Raw genomic sequence first — 26624 nt, 5'->3', positions numbered from 1 at the left:
GACTCCATGAAGACCAACCTTACATCATCAGGCTTGGCTTGGAGGGGAGGAGTCGAGGTGGGGCTTTTCAGAGCTGTGAGAGTTGACTGAGAAGCTGTGTCCTCTCCCTGGGTGTGTTACACAGCATTCATGCGGATGTCCCCACATGGAATTTCCGTGGGTGTTTCAGGAGTGATACTTTTAATAATGCGCTGTTGGGAAGAAAATGCAGTGTTACAAAGTTCTGTTTGAAAAGTTATTTCAACATTAATATTAAAACATTTGAGAAAACAGGCGCTCAGGCCATCTGCCACCAGGAACAGCTGAGATCCAGGGACACAGGCCTGGTGAGACTGCGCTGCGAGTAGCCAGGACACAGAGAGGTCTGGGCCAAGAACTCAGAAAGCGCCCTACCCCCAGTGATTCAGGGGAGCAGGAACTCTGCTGTAGGGACTCAGTATCCACCCAGAGGGCCCGTGCATGCAGAACATATGCTCAGGCCATCTGCTACTGGGAACAGCAGAGATCCAGGGACACAGGCCAGGTACACGGGAAAGACGGGAACCAATCACTGACAGCAAGACCATGTATAATCACAGAAAACAAGATGGCAAGAGGAAAGCAAAAGAACATACCCAATGGAAACCAAGACAACCTGGCAAAACCAGAACCCAGCTCTCCCACCAAAGTAAACAGCAGAATGCCAAACACTCCAGAAAAAGAAGACTCAGACCTGAAATCATACCTCAGGATGATGATGGAGATCTTTAAACAAGAACAGGAGGAAAAGCATAAAGAAATAGAAGCTTTTAAAGAGGAAACACGAAAAAACACTCAAAGAAATCGAAGAACTAGAGGAAAACAGAACCAAAGAGACGAAGGAATTGAAGAAGGAATTTAAAATAGAAGTGGAAATAAAGAAAACACTAAAAGAGACAACCCTGGAGGTAGAAAACCTAAAAAAAAAAAAAAAAATCAGGAGTCACCGATGTAAGCATCTCCAATATACTACAAGAGATGGAAGAGAGAATCTCAGGGGCCGAAGACAAAAACCAGAGAAGATGCAAAAGCCAAAAAGCTCCTAACCCAAAATGTCCAGGAGGTCCAGTACACAATGAGAAGACCAAACCTAAGGATAATAGGAATAGAAGAGGGCAAAGAATATCAACTAAGAGGCACAGTAAATATCTTCAACAAAATCATAGAAGAAAACTTCCCTATCCTTAAGAATGAGATGACCATGAGCATAAAAGAAGCCTACAGAACTCCAAATAGAGTGGACCAGAAAAGAAATTCCTCCCAACATGTAATAGTCAAAACACCAAGTGCCCAAAGCAAAGAAAGAATACTAAAAGCAATAAGGAACAAGGTCATGTAACATATAAAGGCAGACCAATCAGAATCACACCCGACTTCTCAACAGAGACTATGAAAGCTAGAAGAGCCTGGACAGACATCATGCAGACCCTAAGAGAACAGAAGTGTCAGCCCAAGCTGCTATACCCAGCAAAACTATCAATCACCATAGATGGAGAGATGAAGATATTCCAGGACAAACCTAAATATACACAATGTCTGACCACAAACCCAGCACTACAATGAATTATAGGTGGAAAACCCAAAACAAGGAGGGAAACTACATCCTAGTAAAAACAAGAAAATACCTAAGCAAGAAAACCAAAAGAAGAAAGACACGCAGGCACAAGTCTACCTCTAAAAGCAAAAATAGCAGGAAACAGCAACCACCATTCCTTAATATCTGTTAACATAAATGAACTCAATTCTCCAATAAAAAGACATAGGCTATTGGACTGGATGCATAAACAGAATCCAGCATTTTGCTGCATACAGGAAACTAATCTCAGAGACAAAGACAGACACTATCTCAGAGTAAAAGTTTGGGAAAAAACCTTCCAAGCAAATGGCCCCAAGAAGCAAGCTGGAGTGGCCATTCTAATATCAAAGTAGATTTTCAACCAAAAGTTATCAAAAAAGATAATGAAGGATAATTTTTACTCATTACAGAGAAAATTTGTCAGGAGGAATTCTCAATCCTTAACATATATGCTCCAACTACAAGAGTATCCATATTCATAAAAGAAACCCTACTAAAGCTCAAAAAATACATTGCACCCCACACAATAATAGTGGGAGACCTCAACACCCCACTCTCATCAATGGACAGATCATGGAAACAGAAACTGAACAAGGACACAGTGAAACTAGCAGAGGTTATGAATCAATTGGGATTAATAGACATCTACAGAACATATCTTAAAACAAAAGAATACACCTTCTCAGCAACACATGGCACCTTCTCCAAAATTGAACATATAACCCGTCACAAAACAAGCCTCAATAGATATAAGATTGAAATACTCCCATGCATCCTATCAGATCACCATGGTTTAAGGCTGATCTTTAATAACAACAAAGACAACAAAAAGCCCATATATACATGGAAACTAAACAATGCTCTATTAAACAATAGCATGGTCAAAGAAGAAATAAAGAAATTAAGGATTTTATAGACTTTAATGAAAATGAAAACACAACATACCCAAACCTATGGGATACAATGAAAGCAGTACTGAGAGGAAAACTCATAGCTCTGAGTGCTTCCAAAAAGAAACTGGAGAAAGCATACACTAGCAACTTGAAGCAGATACACCCAAGAGGAATAGACGACAAGAAATAATCAAACTCAGAGCAGAAATTGACCAAATAGAAACAAAAAGAACTATTCAAAGAATCAACAAAACCAAGAGCCAGTTCTTTGAGAAAATTAACAAGATTGATGAACCCTTAATCAGACTACCTAGAGGGCAAAGAGAGTATCAAATTAACAAAATCAGAAAGGAAAGTGGAGACATAACAAACTCAGGAAATTCAAGAAATCATCAGTTCCTTAAAAAGCCTATACTCAACAAAGCTGGAAAATCTGGAGGAAATGGATGAATTTCTAGATAGACAGTAGATACTAAAGTTAAACCAGGACCAGGTAAACCATCTAAATAATCACATAACTCCTAAAGAAATAGAAGCAGTCATCAAAGCCTCCCAAACAAAAAAAGCCCAGGCCCAGATGGGTTCAGTGCAGAATTCTATCAGACATTTATTGACGACCTAATACCAATACTCTCTAAACTATTCCACAAAACAGAGTCAGATGGAACACTACCTAACTCATTTTTCAAGGCCACAATAACCCTCATTCCTAAACCACACAAAAACCCTACAAGGAAAGAACTTCAGACCAATCTCACTAACATTGATGCAAAAATACTCAACAAAATCCTTGCAAACCGAATCCAAGAACAAATCAAAACAATCATTCATAATCAAGTAGGCTTCATCCCTGGGATGCAGAGATGGTTTAATATATGGAAATCCATCAGTGTAATCCACCATATAAACAAACTCAAAGAAAAAAACCACATGGTCATCTCACTAGATGCTGAGAAAGCATTTGACAAAATTCAACACCCTTCATGTTAAAAGTCTTGGAAACAACAGGAATCCAAGGCCCATACCTAAACATAATAAAAGCAATATACAGCAAACCAATAGCCAACATCAAACTTAACAGTGAGAAACTTGAAGCAATCCTACTAAAATCAGGGACTCGACAAGGCTGCCCACTCTCCCCCTACCTATTCAACATAGTACTGGAAGTCCTGGCTGGAGCAATTAGACAGCAAAAGGAAATCAAAGGGATACAAATTGGAAAGGAAGAAGTAAAAACATCACTGTTTGCAGATGACATGATAGTGTATGTAAGTGACCCCAAAAATTCCACCAGAGAACTTCTACAGCTGATAAACAAGTTCAGTAAATAGGCTGGATAATAAATTAACTCAAACAAATCAGTAGCCTTCCTCTTCTAAAAGGACAAACATGCGGAGAAGGAAATTAGGGAAAAGATACCCTTCACAATAGTCACAAACAATATGAAATACCTTGGTGTGACTCTTAACTAAGCAAGTGAAGGACCTGTATGACAAGAACTTCAAATTTATAAAGAAGGAAATGGAGGAAGATCTCAGAAAATGGAAAGATCTCCCCATGCTCATGGATTGGAAGGATCAACACTGTAAAAATGGCCATTTTACCAAAAGCAATCTACAGATTCAATGCAATCCCCATCAAAATCCCAACCCAATTCTTCATAGAGTTGGAAAGATCAATGTGCAATTTCATCTGGAATAACAAAAAACCTAGAATAGCGAAATCTATCCTCAACAACAAGAAAACATCTGTGGGAATCACCATCTCTGACCTCAAGCTATATTACAAGGCAATTGTGCTAAAAACTGCATGGTACTGGTACAGAGATAGGCATGTGGATCAATGGAATAGAATAGAAGATCCAAAAATGAGCCCTCACATATATGGTCACTTGATTTTTGACAAAGGAGCTGTAAACATTCAATGGAAAAAGGACAACCTCTTCAACAAATGGTGTTGGTCCAACTGTCACTCAGCATGCAGAAGAATGAAAATAGACCCTTTCTTATCTCCCTGTACAAAGCTCAAGTGCAAGTGGATCAAAGATCTCCACATTAAACCAGGTACACTGAAACTATTAGAAGAGAAAGTAGAGAAAACCTTAGAACTCACAGGCACAGGAGAAAATTTCCTGAACAGAACACCAATGGCTCCTGCTCTAAGGTCAAATATCGACAAGTGGGACTTAATGAGATTGCAAAGTTTCTGTAAGGCTAAGGACGCTGTCAAGAAAACAAAACAGCAGTCAACAGATTGGGAAAAGATCTTTACCAACCCCACATCTGATAGAGGCCTAATATCCAAGGTATACAAAGAACTCAAGAAGTTAAGACACCAGAGAATCAAACAACCCTATTAAAAAATGGGGTACAGAGCTAAACAAAGTTCTCAATTGAGGAATATCGAATGGCTGAGGGGCATCTAAGGAAGTGCTTGACATCATTAGCCATCAGGGAAATGCAAATCAAAACCCTGAGATTCCACCTGACACCAGTCAGAATGGCTAAGATCAAAAATTTAGATGACAGCAGATGCTGGCAAGGATGAGGAGAAAGAGGAACACTTCTTTCTCTACTGTTGGTGGGGTTATAAACTGGTACAACCACTCTGTAAATCATTCTGGCGATTCCTCACAAAATTGGACATAGTCCTACCTGAAGACCCAGTTATTCCATTTCTGGGCATATACCCCAGAGAAACTCCAACATACAACAAAGACGCATGCACCACAATGTTCATTGCAGCCCTATTTATAATAGCCATAAGCTGGAAAGAACTCAGATGTCCTTCAGTAGATGAATGGATACAAAAATTGTGGTATACTTACACAATGGAGTACTACTCAGCTATCAGAAACAACGACTTTATGAAATTCTTAAGAAAATGGATGTATCTAGAGAATATCATCCTGAGTGAGATAACCCAGTCACAAAAGAACAGACATAATATGCAGTCACTGATAATTGGATACTAACCCCAGAAAGCTCTGAACACCCCAGAAACAACTCAGACTATATGAAGTTCACAAAAAACAAAGGCCAAAAAAAAAAAAAAGAAGAAAGAAAACCCTTTATGCTTAATTTTTACACACCAAGAAAACTTTGACTATTTCCAGGTTGCATCTTGTTTTACATGTACTTTATGTTCATTGTAACTAGTAACATTTTAATGCACACTATCAAACCTTTAAGAAAATCAAGTACTGACAAAAATGTATTCATATATTCTCATGCAAAAATGCTTCAAATATGTACATTTATCTTTGTTTTTAAAATAAAGTTGTTCAATTTAATAAAAAAAAACATTTAAGTATTTTAATAATTTTTCACAATAAGTTGAAATAGCCCAATTGGTCTAAAAAAAAAAAGAAATCCCCAACTTCTAATATGGATGAAAATGCAGAGAGAAATACAAGCATCTGGTACAGGAAGAACATGGTTATGACATGAACTTAAGCAACCTTGCTGGCCATAGCGTGACATACTAAACAGACAAGGCTTCCCAGAGCCACACTTGGGGAGCAGACAGGATTTCAATCCTGCCTCTCAGCCATGGTGCCCTCCAGTACCAAGAGCCACTGAAAGCCATCCCTCGCCACGTTGTAAACTATCATTAATTAGATAGAAATATGTCTTGCAATGGGAATTAGTCTTAGTGGAGTTAGGATGCACAGAAAAGAGCTCATCACAGTGAGAAAGCCAAGCACCGTAAACAACACTGTAAAGAAAAGGTTTCGGCTTTTATGTCCCACCACCCCTTCCTACGCGTACTGCAGCCCATTCGGATACGGGTTCTCCCAAGTTACCAAGTTACCTTATTTAATTTTGGGTGTACATATGTGTGGGTGCATGTGAGCCAGTGATTATGTGGCAGTTGGAAGATGACTTTTAGGGGTCAGTTTTCTGCTGTGTACATCCCAACAAATTAACTCATGTGGCTTGGTGGTTAAGAGCCTTTGCCTGCTGAGCCATTTTGCCAGCCCACTAGACAACTGAGGCCAGACATTGACAGGCCATGGCCTTCTACAAGACTATTTCTAGTCTAAGCTACAGCTCAGTGGAGCATAAGCTGACACCTCATCAGAGACCTCCTTCCATTATCTTTTTGAGGGTCACTAAGGCTTTCTGCAACGTGACTTCAGCCAGCAATTGACCTCCAACCTTGAGATTTCTGGGCTGCTAGTACATGGTTTCTTCCCAAATGAAAGCAGCAAATAGAGCTTCTTCTAGATGATGCAGACTTACAGAAGCAGTGCCCCGCTGATGGGGTTACTATAACCCCGTTTTCCTTTACAACAACGCAAAAGTGGTATCCATTCAGTGGAAGCTGTTCTTGGTTCTCATCTTCCCCGTGCTAGGGCTCGAGCTGTCTCCTGATGCTAGGTGGTGGTTCCAGCCACAGCTCCCTGCCAGCCAAGTGGTCATGACAGATCTATCCTGTGTTGCCAGGCTATAACGTTCAGGAAGCTAGGTGTTTACACTGGGTTTTTTTTTTTTTAACTTAATGACATTTTCAGTTCATAATAGGTTTATCGGGATCTAATCTCATTATAAATCCAGGCGCATCTGGATATGGCCTATACCCAGCAGAGTTCAGACATTTGCTTTTATATTTACCTTTCTTTTAGTCTTTACTTTGTTGTTCAACCAAACCAAGATCTTATATGGAGCCTCCCCTCCTCCAGAATGCTTCTGAATGTCACATCTTGTAATTAACAAGTAATTGCTGTAAAACTCCCAGTGAGAGAGGTGTGGCCAACACAGGGGATGGGGATCACTAAAAGTTTAAGGCTAGTCTGGGCTACATAGGAAGACTTTGTTTTAGAATAAAAATCCCCCCCCCAAAAAAACCCACATGTCTATTCTCCAGGTACTGGGGGGCATGACATGCTTTACCACTTGCATTGATTAGGTACACACACTAATAGTAAAGGCCTCTCACAGATGTCTTCTGTAAGGATGGGTATGGGATTTACTTTAATCCAGCAGTGTGTGTCAGTGTTTCTGTTCCACGGAACTGTGGATCCCGGGAACACAGCACTGTTCAAGGGGCACATTTTATTGATGGGGAAGCCAAGATCCATAGACGAGTGCCTCCCTAGCTAACTAGGGCCTCTCCTTATGTTCTTGACCTTTATCAGCCACTTCTTGGAAACCTACTGTCTCCCATCTGGTGGCCTACAGTAAAGATGCCTTTTGTCTCTCCTCTACTGCAGATGGGTCTGAGCTCAGTTACTTTATATCCTTCTGGGTGCCATTTTCCTGTAACTGAAAATCTGCAAGAAAGATAACTAGGATTTGAGGTGATGTTTGTTAACCCAGGGTTCCCACCCGGACCCAGGCCTCTGGGTTTGAAGGAGCAGAAGGGTAGTGGATCTTCTCAGCTGCCACTGAAGGACAACCCAGAGGGGTAAACTTGGTGACTCTGGGCCTAGGAATGCATTGTGGAAGAACAATCATCTGGTTCTCTTCAGGAGAAAAGGTTGTGATAGATAGGCTTGGTTACAGCAGTTTGCGAGAGCTTAGTTTTCCCACTGAAAAACAGAAGTGAACCCAGCTGTTCTCAGAAAAGGGTGTCTGATCATCTGGTGTTCTCTTATGAAACGTCCAAGTGTGAGGCTGTGCCCACTAGAACCACAGCTGAATCCACCTGGGTTCTCAAAATCCGCCTGGCTTCCCCCCATGCCATCCTTCGGCTTGGAGCTCTGCCCCCGCCACACAGCAGTGACAGGGTTAAGGCTCCTGGTGTGATACTCATCGCTGTGTGTAGTACATACTCACTACTGTGACAAACACAATCGAGCAGATAACATTTAAGACATTTCAGTTCTGCAGATCTGAAGCGACACTATTGTGAATCCTTCTGGCAGATAACCAACCACTACCACTATTGTGAATCCTTCTGGCAGATAACCAACCACTACGGCAGCATGGTATCAAGATGGTGCCTCTTCTGTCCCTAACCTTTAACACCAATTTCTACACTAGCCAACAGTCAGCTCAGAAGAGGGAACCTGTACCTAAAAACAAAAAGAACAACTTTAGAGTCAAAAGATCTGGAGAGTCCCTGTAATAGGCTGCCTTCAGACTTGTCACTGAAATAATGACTTTGTGAGGAGAACAATCTCCCATTCACCCAGGGATCTTCTGTATGAAGAGGACTAGTCCCCACCCACACAGGGATCGTCTCTGTTTATATGGCACCTGCCCACCCACCTCCCAAGACTCTGGGCAGCAGGATGAGACAATCTATAGGCAGACACTTTGGCAAGTGTGCACTTTTTTTTTCTCCAAATTTTAAGGTTGGTACTTAAAAACCTATAATATTAAAGAAGAAATATTTTCTTCTAATATGGGGGAAATGGCTCCAGTGTCTTGAGCTACAACTTTAATATTCCAACTTTTGAGTGGATGACAGCTTTTGAGCTTTTTAGCTCAAAACTTACTGTAGCATCCTAATTTTGTGACGTGCTTCAAAACGGTACTTGACACACTGATGTGAGAAAAATGACCATGGCCACTAGGCATGGTGGCCACAGCTCTAATCCTAGCACTGGAGGCAGAGGCCAGACTGGCTTTTATAGCAAGTTCTGGGCCAGCCAGGATGGGTCCCTCTCTTAAGAAGAGAAAAGGGAACTGACCATGGCTCTTCTGAATGCTAGCCTTCACTTATCTGTGCCCAAGATGTGCCGATATGTGGCCTGTGCCCAGGCGAGCAGCAGGCAAGGCTTAAGAAACTGCACACAGCCCAGGCAGAACACTGCAGTGCACCCAATCACTGAGACGGGGTTTCATATAACCCAGGCTGCCCCCCAACCACAGTGTAGCAGAAATCCTGTGTTTCCCATGTGCTGTGACACCAGGCTCAGCTCACTCTTGTTACTGGTGTTTGTGAGTCACCTTGTGATGATAAAGGCTACCATTAACTGTCTACCTTCAGTGAGGTAGGTAAAACTATTATGAATATATAAGAAGAGCCTTGTGGTAGATTTTATGAATACTTATATATTTTTTAATCAAAGACAATAAGAGAAGTATTTTCTTCTTAATTATCCTACTAAACACACACACTTATAGCTAGCACATACCTCCTTAAGTGTCCCTGGAGTGCTGATCAGCCGATAAATGATATACGTAGGAATGCAGATGACAGACGACGTTCCTATGCAGTAGCCCAAGATGATACTCCAGTGGGGATAATTGTATTGAAAAAGCCGTAGTTGGGGTGGGCTCATCAAAAAACTGCAAATGATGAACTAAGACAAATTCCAAGAAACATTGAAAATTTTCAGAATATCTATGTAGATTGAGACCACAAACACCAAAGACCAAATCTAAGAATCTACTAGGGTTATCCTCCATTGAACTCTTGTGCCACACTATTGACAGCTTCTGTACCAGCTTAATACAAACACAGAAGCAGGGGCTTTCCTTGGGTTTCTTTCCCATCCCACACCTTGGATCCCACTGTGGGAAATACAGCATCTCTACAAATACCCCCAAAGTCAGGGAGATGCAGTGCCACCCTCTGCCCAGAAGAGACTGGTACCCACTGGATATGCTGGGAGATGGCTTGGTGACCTGTTTGTCTCTGCTTTGTTATCATGTCCCTGTTCAGTGGCTGTTTGAGGTAAGAAGAAAGGTGCCTTTGTTCTGGGAGAGACAAACCAAGGAAGACTCTGCTCTTGGGAACGTTCCTTCCCACTTTTGCTCTGTCTTGGGCTTTGCAGCCTGGGGTTTCAGTAAGAAAGGCTCTGTGTGGATGGCTCTCCACAGTGACAGCTTGCTACGGAGCTGCACTCAGGAATAGTGGGAGAAAGGTAGCTTAACACGTTTCACTTGAAAAACCAATGAGACTTTTGATTAAAAAGAAAAATCCCAATATCTTAACACCAGGCTCAGCATTTTCTTATTTTCAGTTTGGTTTCCAGAGTGAGCATCAATGTGGTAGTTTGTCCTTGGAACCACTGTGCCGAAGTCAGGGTTGCTCTTCATTTAATTTTCTATTGCTTCATGGTCATAAAGAAGATACTAATGTAAATTATTCATTTAGTTAAACATCTATGTCTTTTTCCTTTGTCCACAGGTAATAAAATGGGGGATTGTTAACCACCCATTCCTCTTCGGTAGCCCGTGTCCAGGAGGAGGGCTTCAAAACAGGAGTCCCATCAATCACAGACCTTTCTCCTAATACTGGCTCCTCGTGAGGTCCCAGACCTGGCTACTTGGGGTGTGTGTGTGGTGGTGCGGAGCTTGGAACAGAAGCAGTGAAGATCCGGTCAGGAGCCATCCTTGCCAGAACTGGGCTATCAGGGGTCTCATGCTGTCATCAGGGCCCAAGTTCTTTGTGTGTGTGTGTGTGTGTGTGTGTGTGTGTGTGTGTGTGTGAGGGGGGGAGGGGGGGAGAGAAAGAGAGAAGTTTGGCTTCAGTGAAAAAGAATAGTTTTAGGAAGTGACTTGTTTACCTAAAGCATCCCTCTAAAGCTCAGAGCAGGGGACCTGTTAATTCAGCGGAGATATGGAAGGCAGATTTGCCTCCTCTCAAACTGCACTTGCTTTTGGAGGAGGGTAGTAAACAGTATCACTGGTTCATGAGTGAAGTGCCAGTCTCTACAAGGGTGTTGCTAGGTAAGGAAGGAACTCACTGACCATGACCCTCCAGAAATAAAAAAAAAAAAAAAAAAAAAAAAAAAAACCAAAAACCCAAGACCTCGGGGCCCAGACAAGAATGAGGCAAACACCTCACCTCAGTACTGTGTGTAAGAGGAAGCCAAAATATTTTAGTGTGATCTGTCAGATAGGACCTGATGGGGCAAGATCAGGGTAAGGCAAATGAAGGAAGTCACGGGTTCAGAGGTCAGTTCCATTGTGTGATAATAAGTTATGTATATGGATTTCTTGTACTAATTTAAGAATTGCATTAAAATCGTTTTTATCTTGAACTACTGTGTTTGGGTATCCTTAGGTTTTATGTCCCTAGTGACTGTGTCACTTGCGTCACCCCTGCCTGGTCCTGGACACTGACCGCTTCCTTGCTGGGTGGGGACTATTTAAACACATAAGGCATTAATCTAACATGCCTTCTTCCTCTGGAAAACAAATGAAAGGGTTTAAGTAGATTATCAAGAAGCACAGACATTAATACAAGTTAATAACCTATTGATGTCAGGACTTTGGCTTCTGGTCATGGTGAACTGAGAGACTCAGTCCAAACCTCATAATGTAAAAGCAAGTAAAACTTTGCCAGGTGTGTGAGTGCTTGCCTTCAATCCCAGCACTCCAGAGGCAGGGGGATCAATGTGAGCTTGAGGCCAGCCAGGGCTACAGAGTGAGACCCTGCATAAACAAGGAAAAACAAAGAGAAAGAAGCATTTGGATTTAAAAGAAAACAACAGACAGCCTGGGCACACACCTGTGGTCCCCACTACTTGAGAAGCTGAGGACTAAGGAGCTCTTGGGCTAAGTTCAAGACCAGCAACCTCATTTAAAAACATAGTTTTGATTTGGATGAAAAGCATCAAGCAAGTGATGTGCCGACAAAGCAGTATGAAACCACTGGACTGAAACCTAAGAAACAAGCCAGGGTCTACATGAGAGCCACTGGGTCTACTGTAGAGCATGTGCCTGCGTTAGAGTCATTGCACCCACACGGGAGCCACCAGGCCCACTTAGAGTCACTGTGCTGGGATGTTTACTGCTCGGGGGAAAATGTTGATGAAAACTTCTGGATTCTAAAGTAGGCAGGAAGGGCTCCTGGGAACAGAGACACGGGTTGTTGCATTTTCCTCTTCAATCCAAATAAACCCATTCAATGAAAACACAACTCAGTAATTAGAAAAACAAGCTGCTGGTCTATTTTGGGCAGATTTACCACTACACCTCTATTCCCCTCTTAGGAGATCCCTTATCACTTGCCCATTAACCATCCTCCCGTTCCGCTCCCTCCTCTGACTCCTCCCCTTCCATTTCCTCTCCTTTTCCGCGCCTCCTCTCCCTGTCCAATCATGTATTGATTTAATATAAATCTACATATGTATTACACTGGGGGAGGGGTTATGCCTATGTTTACACAGGAAAAGAAAAGCTGTGAGTTCCTTCCAAGTTGATAAAGATCAGACATGACCAAGGGAGACCTCGAAGACCTTGGTGACCCAGAAGAAAAGGGAGACTGACACAACCAACAAATAGGTGATGTATATGTGGTAATGTTTATGTCTCTGTATATGGAGGCAGCTCTGGAACAGCTGATTTCATTGAATGGGTTTATTTGGGTTGAAGAGGATATTGCAACACAAGTAATGTCACGGAAGCAAAGATAAGAAGTTGGACCATCTTTAAAACAGTCTTGAAATATGTGGGGAGCTGGGCAGGGTGGCAGGAGGGAAGGGTTTGCCTCAAGGAAGTCAGAGCACACACACAGGAGATAAAGAGCTGTTTTGGAAGAGAAAGGGACACTGTGTGCTAATGGCCTGAAACATCTCTGATGGCCCAGATACCCAATAAACTGAGAAGGATTGATGGAATGGTCTAACCTGCTTTTATTGGCTTTAAGGGGTCAAAAATTGCCCCCCCAGCAACCATTAGTACTTAGCTTTCTTTTCCTTTTGATTTTTGAGACTGGGTTTCTCTGTATAATCCTGGCTTCCTGGAACTTGATCTACAAACCAGGATAGCCCCAAACTCAGAGCACCTGCCTCTGCTTCCCAAGTGAGTGCTGGGATTAAAGGCATGGGCCACCACAGCCCACTTGGCACTCAACTTTCCTATCCAGGTCCTTTGACAATAAATGAATTCTTCTTTTGACTTGGACCTAAACTTGGGAACCTTTGTATGTGCTCCCTTCAAGGTGCATGTAAAATTACTATGACCCCTCTCAGGGCCTTCCTGAGCAATACATACAGTATGTTCTTCCTCAGTCTTGAATAGTTGTGTCACTTGATTTTAATGACACTAAGCTCTAATGACACTGATGCCTGTGATACCAGCACTTGAGAGGTAGGAATATCTCAAATTATGAGACTAGCCTGGGCTACATAGGGAGTTTCAGGACAACTCAATCTACCTATGAAGACTGTCTTAAAACAAAAATTCCTGTCCACCACCTTGCAGAATTATTATAAAGACTAAGAGAGTGATGGGTATAAGTTTGCTATAAAATCATCGCTGGCCTTTGTTGTTCCATAAATGTTCATTATCATTATTAGTAGTAGGGAAACTACACTGGTACGATCCCTAGCATTCACAGTCAGAAACAGGTGAGCAGTGGTGGGTACAGCTGTGGGGAGGCTTCTTGGAGGACTAGTTTATTGTTGTCTCTTGGCATGATTTTGTCTGCTGGGTTTGTAGTGCTCTCTGGGATGCACACCTCCGGACAGCATGCTTTTCTGTCTATGTGTGATACTTCAGTAGCACATTTCTTATAAAAAAAAATAGCTCAAACAACAAGGCAGACATGACAACTCACCAGAAGAAACAGAGGGCTGATGGCGACCCAGCAAATCCTCCAAAACCATCCCGGGCTGAAGCCCAGCATTTCCTTCACGTCACTGCAGAACTGATTGACTCCTGGAATCACCCAAAGGACAAGTTGACAGGACAGGGTCAACAGGGTCAGCACTGGTGATGGCAGGAACGGAGTGGGGTTTCTCCCTCAGCTGGTGGGGTCACTTAGGTACGTCTCCACTTGAGGGGCTCAAGCAGTGGGGCATCCCAGAACTGAATATTTGTAGCAAGCAAAGTTTTTCTACACAGAGTAGGAAATTTGATAAACATCTAGGAACCATGCCCTCCACTGGTGCCCACAATTCCCTTCTAAGATCTCAGCCTGGATTTGACTGTACTCTACTGAAGGAGGAAAGTGAGCTTACTTAGGAATGGTGAGCCTGTCTGGCAGAAACCAATTGGGACTATCCACTGGCAGTTTTCAAGGGAGCTTTTTTAAAAAAAGATTTAAGTTTGAATGTTTTACCTACAGAAGAAGGTGTTGGGTCCCCTGGAACTGGAATTATAGTCATTTGTGACCTACCATGTGGGTGCTGGGAATCAAACCCAGGCCCTCTGGGATAGCAGACAGGGCTATGTTATTAGTATTATTATCACTATTAGTAGTATTATTAACCACTGAGTCATCTTTCCCCAGCCCTTCAAGGGAAATCTTTAACCACAGTATTGCTCATCCATATACCAGGTCAAGATCCAGGTTCTTCTGTAAAAGGTTGCTGGCACTACCATGAGGACGCCCCCTGACAGATGAGTCCAGAGAACTCAAAGTGCTCCCGAGATCTAAGAGTGCTCCCAGCTGCTTCTTCAGAGCCCTGTGGTTCCTGGTTAAGTCCACAGGGACTTTGAACTCTGTCCTCCGAATTGCCAGGGAAGTAAAGATAATGTCTTTTTTTTTTTTTTTTTAAATTGGCTTCTGAATTCAGTTCCCAGAACCCACAAGAGTGACTCACAATCTCCTATATGTCCAGCTTCAGGGAATCCAAACTCTCCCCTGGCCTCTGCAGGTGGCTACACTCACACACACACACACAGTTAAAATCTCTAGTTCGTGTACTCCCCCCTCTCCCTTTACAATGTACATAATGGTTACCATGGCAAAGCAATTGATTGCAGAAATTGGAAAGCAAATGCATTTCTAGAATGAGACGTTTGCTTCTTGATCATTCAGATGCATCTCTGAACTTGTGCTCCTCAAGTCAGGGGCCTGCCTGTGCCCTCCGCTCTGATACCCCTATTGAGAACCCAAGGAAACCCTGCCAAGGGCTCTCAGCTTACTTCCTGTATCTCCTCTCACCCTTGTCAAACTCCATCCCAGGACAAGAGGGAGGAGCCTGGAGATTCACCAATGCAGAGACAGTAAGAACAGTCTTGCTTATAGAAGCGGGGGGGGGGGGGCTAATCTCTGTCTTGGTGCTCTGGAAAGGGGTCTCTGTTGAAATACTTAAATGTGGGGTGCTCTCACACTAATGTAACATACAATCAGGTCTTAGGTCAACTGGTGAACTGGCTGACTTCAGTCTGGATCTTCTGGGGAACTATTACAAACATTAAAAATCGGGGATAGAAATGATGTTCTCCCTGAAGGGCGTGGTATCTGTGCCACAGTGCAGAGGAAACGGTAGTGTACAGCTACGGAAGGCCCTCAGCTGAGATTATTTTACAGACTCGGTAGGAGATCACGCTTGGGCAACTGCCCCTTCCTGTCCTCTGATAAAATTAATGCCTGTCTTCGTGTAGACAGAGGGCAGGGGAGAAAGAAGAGACATCTTACCATAGAACCAAGACACGGCAACAGCCTCAATGAGGGCCACGGTGAGCACAGCTGGCCCCGTGGCATACTCTTCCAGCAGGGTCACCACGTATGCCCCTCCCTGGGAAAAAGGTCACAGATGTGGTAACGGTCATCTGAGGTGCAGCCTCATTACAGAGGCCCGCAGAAGCTTCTGACTACGGGGTCAGACTGGGAAGTCCCCACTCTGGACTCAGTCTGAGGACTCCGGGGCCTGCCTTATGGAGTGGCCTCTGACCACCTTACCCTGTGGAGCACATTTTCTTTTAGATGGTGCTGAGAACAGAACCTGCAACGTGGGGCATGCTCTCGGCCCCATACACAACCTTTGTCTTATCCATTACACCATAAGAGACGACTCTAAGGAGCCTCTGTAACCACGTTGAGCTTCCTGAATACTTTCTGTCAATTCAACCTTGGAGAACACACAACTGTAAAACCGCATCTGGAAGCTGGGCATGGTGGCACGCACCTTTAATCCCAGCACTCAGGAGGCAGAGGCAGCTGGATCTCTGTGAGTTATAAGCCAGCCTGGTCTACATAGTGAGACCCTGTCTCACAAAAAGGAAAAAAGGGGGATCTGATTCTGTGTGGCACCAGACACCCCAGCACTTTAGTCACTGTTCTGTGCCCTCCCACTCTAACCCTGACCCCTCTGACACCTACGCAGCCCCTACCCACCCTGGTAAAGGGGTGGAGTCATTTGAGGCCATAGCTTGAAGAGGTCCTTATCAGTAAAATCAGGAGGACATAAGCCCATGATGTCACCTTAGCTGATGTACTGTATTTACTGTATTTGCCTTGGCTACTAAACAGGGAGGGGAGGAGGGAGATCACAGAGAGGGTCTGGCTTCTTTATGCCTCATGCTCTGAAGAAGACGAAGTGGCATGTGAGTTACACATAAGCCTGTAGATCAGGACATGAGGGCAAAGTACCCATAAAAGCAATCTCTAAAGGGTGTGAATGGCTGGACATGCAAATCCTAACTTCTCCCCAGGTATTTTTGCCAAGCCTGAAATATAGTTGGATCTGTTGTAAAATGCTAAACCTCCTGATGTCATGCACAGATTCACCAGCAGACACTGCCAGAAATATCTTTTCTCCTTGGTGGTAAACTTTTCTATGCTGAAAATTGAACCCAGGGCCTCACCTATGCTAGGCAAGCAACCTAACACTACACCACATCCTCAGCTCATGATCATGATACACTTTTTAATAGTGCTAGGAACACTTCAGGCCCTCAAGTGAGGACACTGTGGAAAGGGAAGGAAAGGACGCCCTCTGCTTGTGGAACATTAGTGACAAGTGGAGGCCACTTGGAGCCAATGGCTCTGGTACTCACTGAAGTCAGTGTGAGCAGGGACCCCAGGATGCAAGTGATGACCACAATGAGCACAAACCATTCCCTGCGCTTGGCCCAGATGTGAGGAAACTCATCCAGCACAGCTGTGATCACACCTTCCAGGCCTGCAAACTGAAGGATGCATGCAGATAGTCACGGTGGAATCTCGGGACAGGGAACAGGAAGACAGATAAGATTGCCAAGTGAACCGCCCAGCTTATCAAGACTAGTTTGCCCACTCCCTGGCCCATGAATATGGCTAGAAGCACATTTCCATCAGATATCATTATCAGGACCCATCACTTAGGACTTGCAGGCAAGAAAATACAGTGCACACAGCTTCAGCATTTGAGTCTTGGAGAGACTGGTTGCCCCAAGGTCAGTTCAATGCCAGTACCCCCTATACATTAATAGAGCAAGTCTCTGAGCTGGACCATCATGGCTTAGGAAGGAAAATAAATAACAAGGATTTTAAATATGATGGGCCTTTGTGCCAGGCACTTTGCCTACCTTGTGTACTAGTAACTGTGTAATGTACCCAGTGCAAAAGTACCGTTGCTGAGGAGTGGACAGGGTGACTGGATGTGGAGGGAGAGGGGGAGGAGGGGGGAGAAGGGAAGAGGAGGGGGAGGAGGGAGAATTACCTGGAGGTAGCAACCAGTACCATGGAGGGTCTGGGTGGGGAAGTAAGCCTAGCCACCACCTGATCCCCTTTCCTCTCTCCTTCCCAGACCCTTATTTGTCTCCACTCACCGTGCTGTCCAAACCCAGTGTGATTAACATGAGGAAGAAGATGATGGCAAAGAATGTGGATGCTGGCATGTTGGCTATTGCTTCTGCATACGTGATGAAAAGGAGGCTGGGGCCTGAAATGGAGAGAGCAGGGTTGGATGTGGAGGAGGAGAAAGATGCTGAGACCCAGCCTACGAAGCTAATGCAGACTAGATCTCGGTTAGTTTACAGTTACCATCGCAAGCCCTCCACATCGACTCAGGCTCTGTCGGTGCCAAATGCTCCTTCATCCACCACACCAGACACTTTGCAAAGCCAGAGGGAAGATTATCCACCTTGAAAACTACGCGTCCCCGGCTTGGCGGCACAGGATAGATATAAGATTGCACGGGCCCAGGGGGTCTATGGCGAGGCAATTCTGTGTGACCGTCAGGGTTAGGTCTGCTGTTTCTAAGATACCCAGTGATGTCCTCAGCTCAGATTAGCAGAAAATGTATTAAGGACAGCCCACTATTTTTTATAAGTCACATGTGGGGTCCTATGGACAGAACACCAGCGTCTGAACACCACTGACCTATACACGTCCCCAGCCCTTAAAGTCCTTTTGGTGATGTGACAAACAAGTCCTCAGTCCCTCGCAGACTGACTTAGGGATGCTGTCATTTGGTCAAAGTGCTACATCAGGCCAAAATGAAAATATTTCTCTAGACCCTGGAACTCTATACACTTGGTCTCACTGTTTAATATCTGTTACATGATTTCCCATGAAAACACCAAGCAACATGACATCAGTAGTTAGCTGCCTACTTAGACCAAATCCTACCACGAATGCCTAAGCTCACTGACTTCAAAGCCTACCCTATATGTGATATTTTTAAGCCCACCACATACTGAAGGCCCCAGCACTGAGCACCAAGACAACTGAACACACGGGTGGATTGAGATGGCCAAGGAAGTTAACTTTCAAATCTCTGAAAACCCAAGCGAACAAGTTGAGAAGTTTAGTCATTTGTAAAGATTCAACGGCACAATCCTGTGACGAGAGCTCCTAGTCCTACCTGCATCTTTGGCCACCTCGGACACATCTTCATTCCTCATCTCAGCCATGTAGCCAAGCACCGTGAAGATGACAAAGCCAGAGACGAAGCTTGTCATGCAGTTCACCACACTGGTCACCAGGGCATCTCTGCAGCGGAAACCCAGACACGGTCATAAACCAGTTACAGTAGCACATTCCTATAATCCCATCCCTTGGAAGGCTGAGTGAGGCAGGGGGATTATGAGTTCAAGGCTCAAGATGAGCCATAGAGCTAGGTGGGGGAGGGGAAAGACCTTTTCTTCAACCGGAGAGGCACTGGCCTGGAGCAGGGTTTTTACTGCAGGGCTCCAGAAAGGGGCTTTGACCTCAATGTTTGTGAAATTGAAAGTTTAATATTATCTTTAGAGAAAAGCATAAGACTGCCGAGGAGAAACGTTGGCAGTTTTAAAGCTTCCTTACATGGCTTTAGCTGGTATCCCAGCACAAGGCCCCATTCCTTGGGATGGGGGGATGGATTCTTCCCCCATCTTTAGAAACAACCTCATACTTATTTTTAATAGTGCGAACAGACCACAGGCCTTGATACCTGTATAGGAAGACTTACTGTTGAAAGTTGTGAGTGACACCCAAGCCACCATGGGGGCAGTGCTACTGTTTGGCTGAAATAATGGAGCAAGACTGTGCCACAATCATGGCAATTTTTTTTTTTTTTTTTTGTAAGCTAAAATAGTTTAGTCCTTAGACTTTTTGTGTATATAAATAATCCACTTACAGTTTTTGTTGTGAAGTATATTGACTCATATATGCTGCACTTTTTTTTTGTAACCTTGATATAACATGCTGTTGTTTGCCTGTTGGTTTTGTTGCTTGTCTTATTTTAAGCAGGCTCTCATATAGCCTGCTCAAGGCGATGGTGAACTCAGTATGTAGTTGAGGCTGGCCTTGAACTCCTCAGTCTTCCGTCTCCACCTCCCAGGTGCTGGGACTATGGGGATGTACCCCCCCACCCCCAACTAAGAATATATATATATATATTCTTATATATATATATTCAACTAAGAATATATATATATATTCTTATATATATATATATATTCAACTAAGAATATATATATATATATATATATATATATATATATATATATATCACAAAACAGAAGTTCTTGGAGACTTTCTTAACCTCTGAGTAGCCTAGGTAAAGTTACTTCCTGAATGGGCACTATTGCATGGATGCGTGGCCAGGAGCTTGTGACACCGTCGAGCGGCAGTACTCTCATGGTGTGGGAACAAACGGGCTTGAGATCATCATCTTCCTCGAACTGTCTTGTCTGTCAGTCCATCCCCAAGCTTTGCTCAGCAACCCCACATACTCACTGGTAACAGTTGTTGTTGAACTTGTTGTAGCTAGCAAAAGCCAAGAGAACCCCAAAGCCCGGGCCAAGAGAGAAGAAGATCTGAGCAGCGGCATCTACCCATACCTGGAACACAGCGGGGGAGGGCATGGGGTGAGGATGTGACCCAGCTGCTGCCAGCAGAGCCGTGGAGGCATGCAGGGGCCTCCAGATGCTGTGTTCCTCATGCTTTTATTTCTCATCTGAAGGATCATTACGCACTTGTATGTTAAATTTGAGTCCACCCTAGAGTCAATTTGAAGGGAATTGGCTTTACCTAGTAAAAGTCAAGCAAGTCTCTCATATCTCACCCCGGTCTCCAAGAGTTTCTGCCAGTTGGGTTTCAAGTAGAAGACAACCCCTCTCCAGGCTCCAGGAAGGGTGGCCCCCCTCACCAGCAGGATAGAAAGGACAATGTAAGGGAAGGTGGCTGTCACCCACACCACCTAGAATGAAGGAGAACACAGGTTACTGCCATACTATATCAGGGACAGCAAAGAAAGGAGACGGGCGGTGTCTTTACTACTGAAGACCTCTGAGAACAGACACGAACTTCTTGTCACTTTAGGAGGCAACAGAGCCTGGTCTTCAAGCCTGAGGCTGGGTGTGACATACTACCATAATTCTGCCACTTGAGAAGCTGAGGCAGGAGGATTCCTATGAGTTCATGGCCAGCATGGGCTGCATAGGGAGTTGCTGTTCAATTAGCCAGTATAGAAAAGCTCTGGCTAGGGCTCATGATTAGTTTTCAGTAAATTATGGCCAATATTTGCAACTGTGATAAATATACCATTAGGCTAAAAGAGTTTTGAAAAAGACATATGTGTGTGTATGTGTATCACGTAATATATAATATATAGAGAACATATATAATATAGAGAGAACACTATATATATATATATATATATATATATATATATATATATATATATATATATATATGTGTGTGTGTGTGTGTGTGTGTGTGTGTGTGTGTGTATGTAAAATTGTACAGAATGTGCAGACCAGAGGTTGACTTTGGATATCTTCCTCAGTGGTCTCTGACTTTGGTGGACAGGCCAGCAAGCCCACGCGTCCTCCCATCTCTGCCTTCCACCCCCAGTGCTGGGGCCGCAGCCACGCACTCATGTTTTGCTGGGCTTAACCTTTTACATGAATGGTGGCGGCCTGCGCCCAGTCTTCATGCTTCTGTGGCAAGAACCTCACTTGCTGAGACACCTCTCCAGCCCCTATACATTTTAACATAGAATTATAAAGGGCTGCACAGTGTACCTTCATTTACTTAGATCCACTTACTTGGACATGATATTGGTTAATTTCTAGAACCTTCTAACAGACGTGATGAAAAAAGTATGGACGTGTTTGGTGCTGAGGGAAACTGAGATTTTTTTCTGCTCAGAAGCCGTCCACTGTAATGGTCTTGAGTTTTGTGACATTGTGGGGCCTTGGACTGCAGGGTCCTCCCTCACCTTGCCAGATGTTTTGACTCCTTTCCAGATGCTGAAGTAGATTATGGTGAAGATAAGCATGATGCAGAGGGCCAGCTGCCAGCTGATGGTCCCCAGGTCCTGGAGGCCCTTGGACTGGTGGATCTGCAGGACATGGCGCCTGGTGTGACAAAAAGAAGGGCCCCTGAAAGTCGCCTGAGCACCAAGTTGGGAGACCTCTAGAGAACAATGGACACCACCAGGAGGGGCTGGGATGAGCCTCGGCCTGACAGAACAAGGGGTATGTTCACTAGACGGCCTTTGGGAGAGCATCCATCCAAAGCCAGACCTCTTGTCTCTCCTCTTCCACTGTCTGTAATGAGAGCCTCTCAACCAACACGACCGGCTTCTCAGTCCGTGGGAATCTTTGTGTAGGCAACGGGAACTCCTTCAGTCTAAATTAGCTCTGTGTTTGAGCTACTATTGCCTACAATTCCTGTATTAAAAATACTACTGGGTTGGGGAAATCACATACTAGAAGAACAATTGCCCAGCATGTGAAGACCCCAGGTTGAACCCTTAACACCATAAGAACAACAACAACAAAATCCCACATTCTTCAAGCATCTTCTGAAGGGCAGGCCTCACTTAGAAAGCCATATACACCAAATCAGAAATACGTTTTGAACAACTGAAGCAATTGGGTATTTTGCTTCCATGGCAACTGGCTGGAGGAGAAGCCAGCGAGGTTATTCCATTTGATGCAGGGATGTTTTGACTCCCTCTGGGGAGTGAAGGTGGGGGTCGGTATAAACTTGGTAGAGCAGTCTGGCCTGTCATATGGGGGTACGGAGACAAAGGTCAGATTATGGAGCAGCTGGGCTAGAGTTCCAACTCCAAATCCTGCAGGGAGTAACACTGCTGTCCCCAAACTCACATTTGCTCCCTAATCCTTGACAGCTTCACCTTTCAGAAATCTGCCAGGAGGCAGGGAAGGGCTCATGAGGTCCTACCCATCCCTGAAGATCTGTAAGCAGTAAATGTTTCCTGGGATAAGGCACTTTCTTCAGTGGTACAGCATTGAGGTGTCACCAGTGATCCTGGAAGCCCTCTTTGAATGCATGTGTCACCAAAGAGAATAAAGGAAAACATGACCATAGAGGGGGAACGAGTCAGGAAGAGTGAGGGGGGGGATGGGTGAGAGATTGTAACGATAGGGGCGAATCTAAGCAGAAAACATGATCTGTATTGGTGAACATATTATTATGGAGTCTAGTGTACATAATTCATGGATGCGAATGAAACACTTTTTAAAAACCTGCTAAGAGAGAGATGAGTTTTTTTGGCCCCTAAGGTGCCAGCACCAGGGTATGTGGCCACCCCACCTCTTTCACATGAAACTTACAAGTAAAACTCCTCAGCAGGCGATGTGGAATGGAGTGTCCATGTGACATTGTCCTGGGCAAAGTAGTTGGTGCAGTTGCCAGTGTTCCAAGAGTTCTTGCAGCTGGTCCAGGGCAGCTGGTCCGTGAGGGAGGAGATGAGGTAGTAGAGCGCCCAGGCTATGATGGTGTTATAGTAGGAGGCGATATAAAAGGCAATGATACAGATGGCATAGCCAATGCCTGGGCAGAGATGAGAAAGGCCGAGTTCACACCTGAAGGCTACTCAGACCCACAAAGCCCCATCCTGGGTCCCAGCCCTTTACGGAAGTATCTAGTCCAGCACCTCTCCCCAACCGTCCAGGTACCTTTGAAAATCGGGCAGATCTTCCTCCATATAGAAATGCACCCATTTCTGTGGTACTGGCCCAGCGCAAGCTCCATGTAGAAGAGGGGGATCCCCCCAAAAATGGCCATGATGGTATAAGGGAGGAGGAAGGCCCCTGTGGTGGAAGGGAGACAATTTTACCTCCTGCCTACTTCTGTTTCCCCAGAACGGCCCACGGATGTGGGGCTCGCAGTAGGCTGCCCTGGTCTTAGTGCCTTCCGAGAGAGGGCAGTAGACAAAAGTCCCACGGTATTCCACATGTTGACCCACTGTCTGAGCTGGTACATCACTGAGAATGTAGAATCCCCCGGGAAGGGCGTCTCCAGGAGGAAGTTTTGATTGGGTTGGCCTATAAGAGACTGAATGCGGGCAGCACTGCTCCATGGATTGGGCCTTGAACTAAAGGAAAAGGAGGCACTTAGCTGAGCCACCCTGCACACATGCGTGTGACTAGCTGCTTACAGTTCTTGCCTTCTAGAACTTTCTGGAGTGATGGACTAGAACCTGGCACCGTGAACCAAATAAACTCTTTCTCTTTAAGCTGTTTTTGTCTGGGTATTTCATTGAAGCAAAAAAGAAACCAGACTAAGATATCGTGTTGAGGGCAAAGCAAAGCAAAAAAAAAAAAAAAGACAAACCAAGCACATGATACAGAGAAGATGAGCCTGAGGCAGTAACAGAAACAGGCTGGGCTGAGAGTCACACCCACAGTCATGGTTTTCACAAACACTGACTTCCAGATTCAAGGGTTCACCCCAGGCCGCGTGAAGATGTCCAGGTGTGGAACAATGCTGACCCGTCTGAGGTTGCACACAGATGCAATCTCTCACTCATAGATCCGGGTCCTCCCTCATCAGATGACCTATGACTCCAGACCCTTGACCACGGATGTTTTCGACCTGCATGTCAGTAATTCCACTGGGCCAGAGTAGTTCTTCACAAGCCATCGCTGTTTGAGAGTAAGCCAGAAGTAACTTCCACAGAACAAGATTGCTCACCTGCAGCTTAAGTTTTAGCCCAAAGGGTGAGTCAGCTGTAATATCCCTCTGGTAACTTTCCTGCCCTTAAAATGTTTCATCCCTACAAACCTGAGGCCAGTGCGACTCAGAATCGTCGGTGTAATTACAGTCACTTTGAGCAAATCTAGCCAGAGAATTAAACCTGTGCTGGGGTTTGATGATGGACCTCAGCTCATGGAAAGGATTTTCCTGACTTGCTCTACCATAGGAAATGTCCCCAAGGACCCAGACCCTCATACAAGGCTTAGGCTAAATGTCCCAGCAAGCCAGAGAATATGGCTTCCAATCCTAGGTAAGGGATTCGAAATCTCACATGGCCCGAGGTACTTTCCTTTGTAGCCACAGAGCAGCCATTAAGAGAAGAAACTTTGTGTTAAGTCACAGAAGTCTGGCTGACATAAATGAATTACCTCCCAGACCTCACTGTATTTACCTCTCAAACAGCTTGGCAAAATAGACATCTACTGATTTGATACCCATTTCTTCTTGTCCAGTCCACACAGAGGGTCCTACTCACCTGTCTCCCCTCATCTGCTCTGTTCTCTCAGGCTCCCCAACTCCCACGTACCATCAAGGTAACTACTCTAATACAGCCTTAGGGTTGCTAGGACTGACGAGATAAGGCATCTACAACACAAGAGATGTCAACTTATCCGTGCACACTTTGGGGTTGGCAATAATGTTACACTGAGCCTCGGCTCAGCTTTGATCTCATCAAATCTAATAACTTAAAGACTTTGGGCCCAGACTAGTGCCATCCTCTGACCTCACATAGGTTCAAAGGCCTAGCAGGGTCTGGAGCCTTAAAGCCACCTCCCGATGTTTCCTCCCACAGGACTGACCACTCCAGACTCTTCTGCAGGCAAGAAGGAAAAAGTTCAGCACAGTGTGGCAAGTGTTCTCTTGTTTCTGACTCACAAACAGAAGCTTGGATACACACACAGCAAAAAGGAAAACCCTCCAACAAAGGAAGCACAAACAATGCTACTTAACCCAAGGACATGTCGTGGAGAGCTCGGGTCTCCGCTCTACAATCTTTATAACCTGAAATGCTACCTTCAGCTTTTTGCTGACTGGAGATTTGGCTAGCCTAAAAGCTTAGGTTTCCTGCTTAGACTCACGTCAGTTACACGGGACGGTAAGACATGACTTTTCTTGTAGCCTCTCACAAGGGTCTACCACCCAACCCTGGGTCCCAGGCTCAGCTGGTGGCCCATGGCACTAACCTCCTCCATTCTGGTAGCATATGTAGGGAAAACGCCAGATGTTGCCCAGGTCCACGGCATAGCCAATGACAGACAGGAGGAAATCCATCTTCTTGCCCCAGGTCTCCCGTTCCCCTTGGCGAATCTCAGCCACCAGGGTGGTGGTGGCAGCTGGGATAGAATGTGGAGCTTCGTCCCCAGCACTTGTGCTGGGAACTGCAGAGTACCCATTGGATATTTGGCCAGGCTCTGCCCTGTCCGCTGGGCTGGGGATGCCCTTCTGAAGAACACCATTTTCTTGACAGTCCTCTCTGTCCTTGCACCCTGACGGCACTTTCTGAGAATTCAAGGGCGTGGTCTCCATGCTGCTGGTCAGTGAAAGGTACAGATGCCCATCTGCCAAGGACCCAGCCTAGCTCTTGGTTCTTGGTTTTGAATCTCCTCTTGGTGTTATGGGGACAAGACGGAGAGCTCTGTTGAAAAAGGCATACAGAGGGGAAAGAGAGAAAGAGAGAGACAGACAGACAGACAGACAGACAGACACACACACACACACACACACACACACACACACAGAGAGAGAGAGAGAGAGAGAGAGAGAGATGTTTGTTTGTTTATGGCATTAATCACTCATGCTTCTATTTTTTGTTTGTTTTAAGACAAGGTCTTGATCTGAAGCCCAGGTTGGCTTTGAATTTTCAGCAGGCCTTCTCTCTCAGCTTCCTGGGTGCTGGGATTACAGCCACAAAACCATCCCAACAGCTTCATCGCATAGCTTAAATGACTTTAGGTGACAGGATTACAAATGCTCTAATCTATAAATCAGCCCATTTGTTCAGAGTCAATAAAATCAACTAAACTTTTCAATGAATGGAGGCGGGGTGGGGGGGTGTAAAATCACCACCAAGTAATCTGAAAGGG

The 26624-nt window shown here is 44.7% G+C and overlaps 2 protein-coding genes across 2 annotated transcripts in view; both read right to left on the bottom strand.

Annotated features, from left to right (window-relative positions):
• Positions 1–26624, bottom strand: part of LOC308426474 (ATP synthase membrane subunit K, mitochondrial-like) — a 316992-nt gene that overhangs the window by 168527 nt on the left and 121841 nt on the right. The window lies entirely within an intron of this gene.
• SLC6A4 (solute carrier family 6 member 4) lies at positions 99–26067 on the bottom strand (the record flags this gene model as incomplete). Its single annotated transcript, XM_080923009.1, has 13 exons — positions 99–191; positions 9575–9742; positions 13951–14051; positions 15760–15859; positions 17121–17252; positions 17874–17986; positions 18911–19038; positions 20266–20369; positions 20594–20728; positions 21752–21890; positions 23115–23334; positions 23460–23594; positions 25725–26067. The coding sequence occupies 13 exons, from the start codon at positions 26065–26067 to the stop codon at positions 117–119; spliced, it is 1893 nt and encodes a 630-aa protein (XP_080779135.1). The 3' UTR covers positions 99–116.

The sequence above is a fragment of the Micromys minutus genome, assembly GCF_963924665.1.
Source record: "Micromys minutus genome assembly, chromosome: 10".
NCBI classification, from domain to species: domain Eukaryota; kingdom Metazoa; phylum Chordata; class Mammalia; order Rodentia; family Muridae; genus Micromys; species Micromys minutus.
Note: the sequence above shows the minus strand (reverse complement) of the source record. Positions and strands in the feature narration are given on the sequence as shown.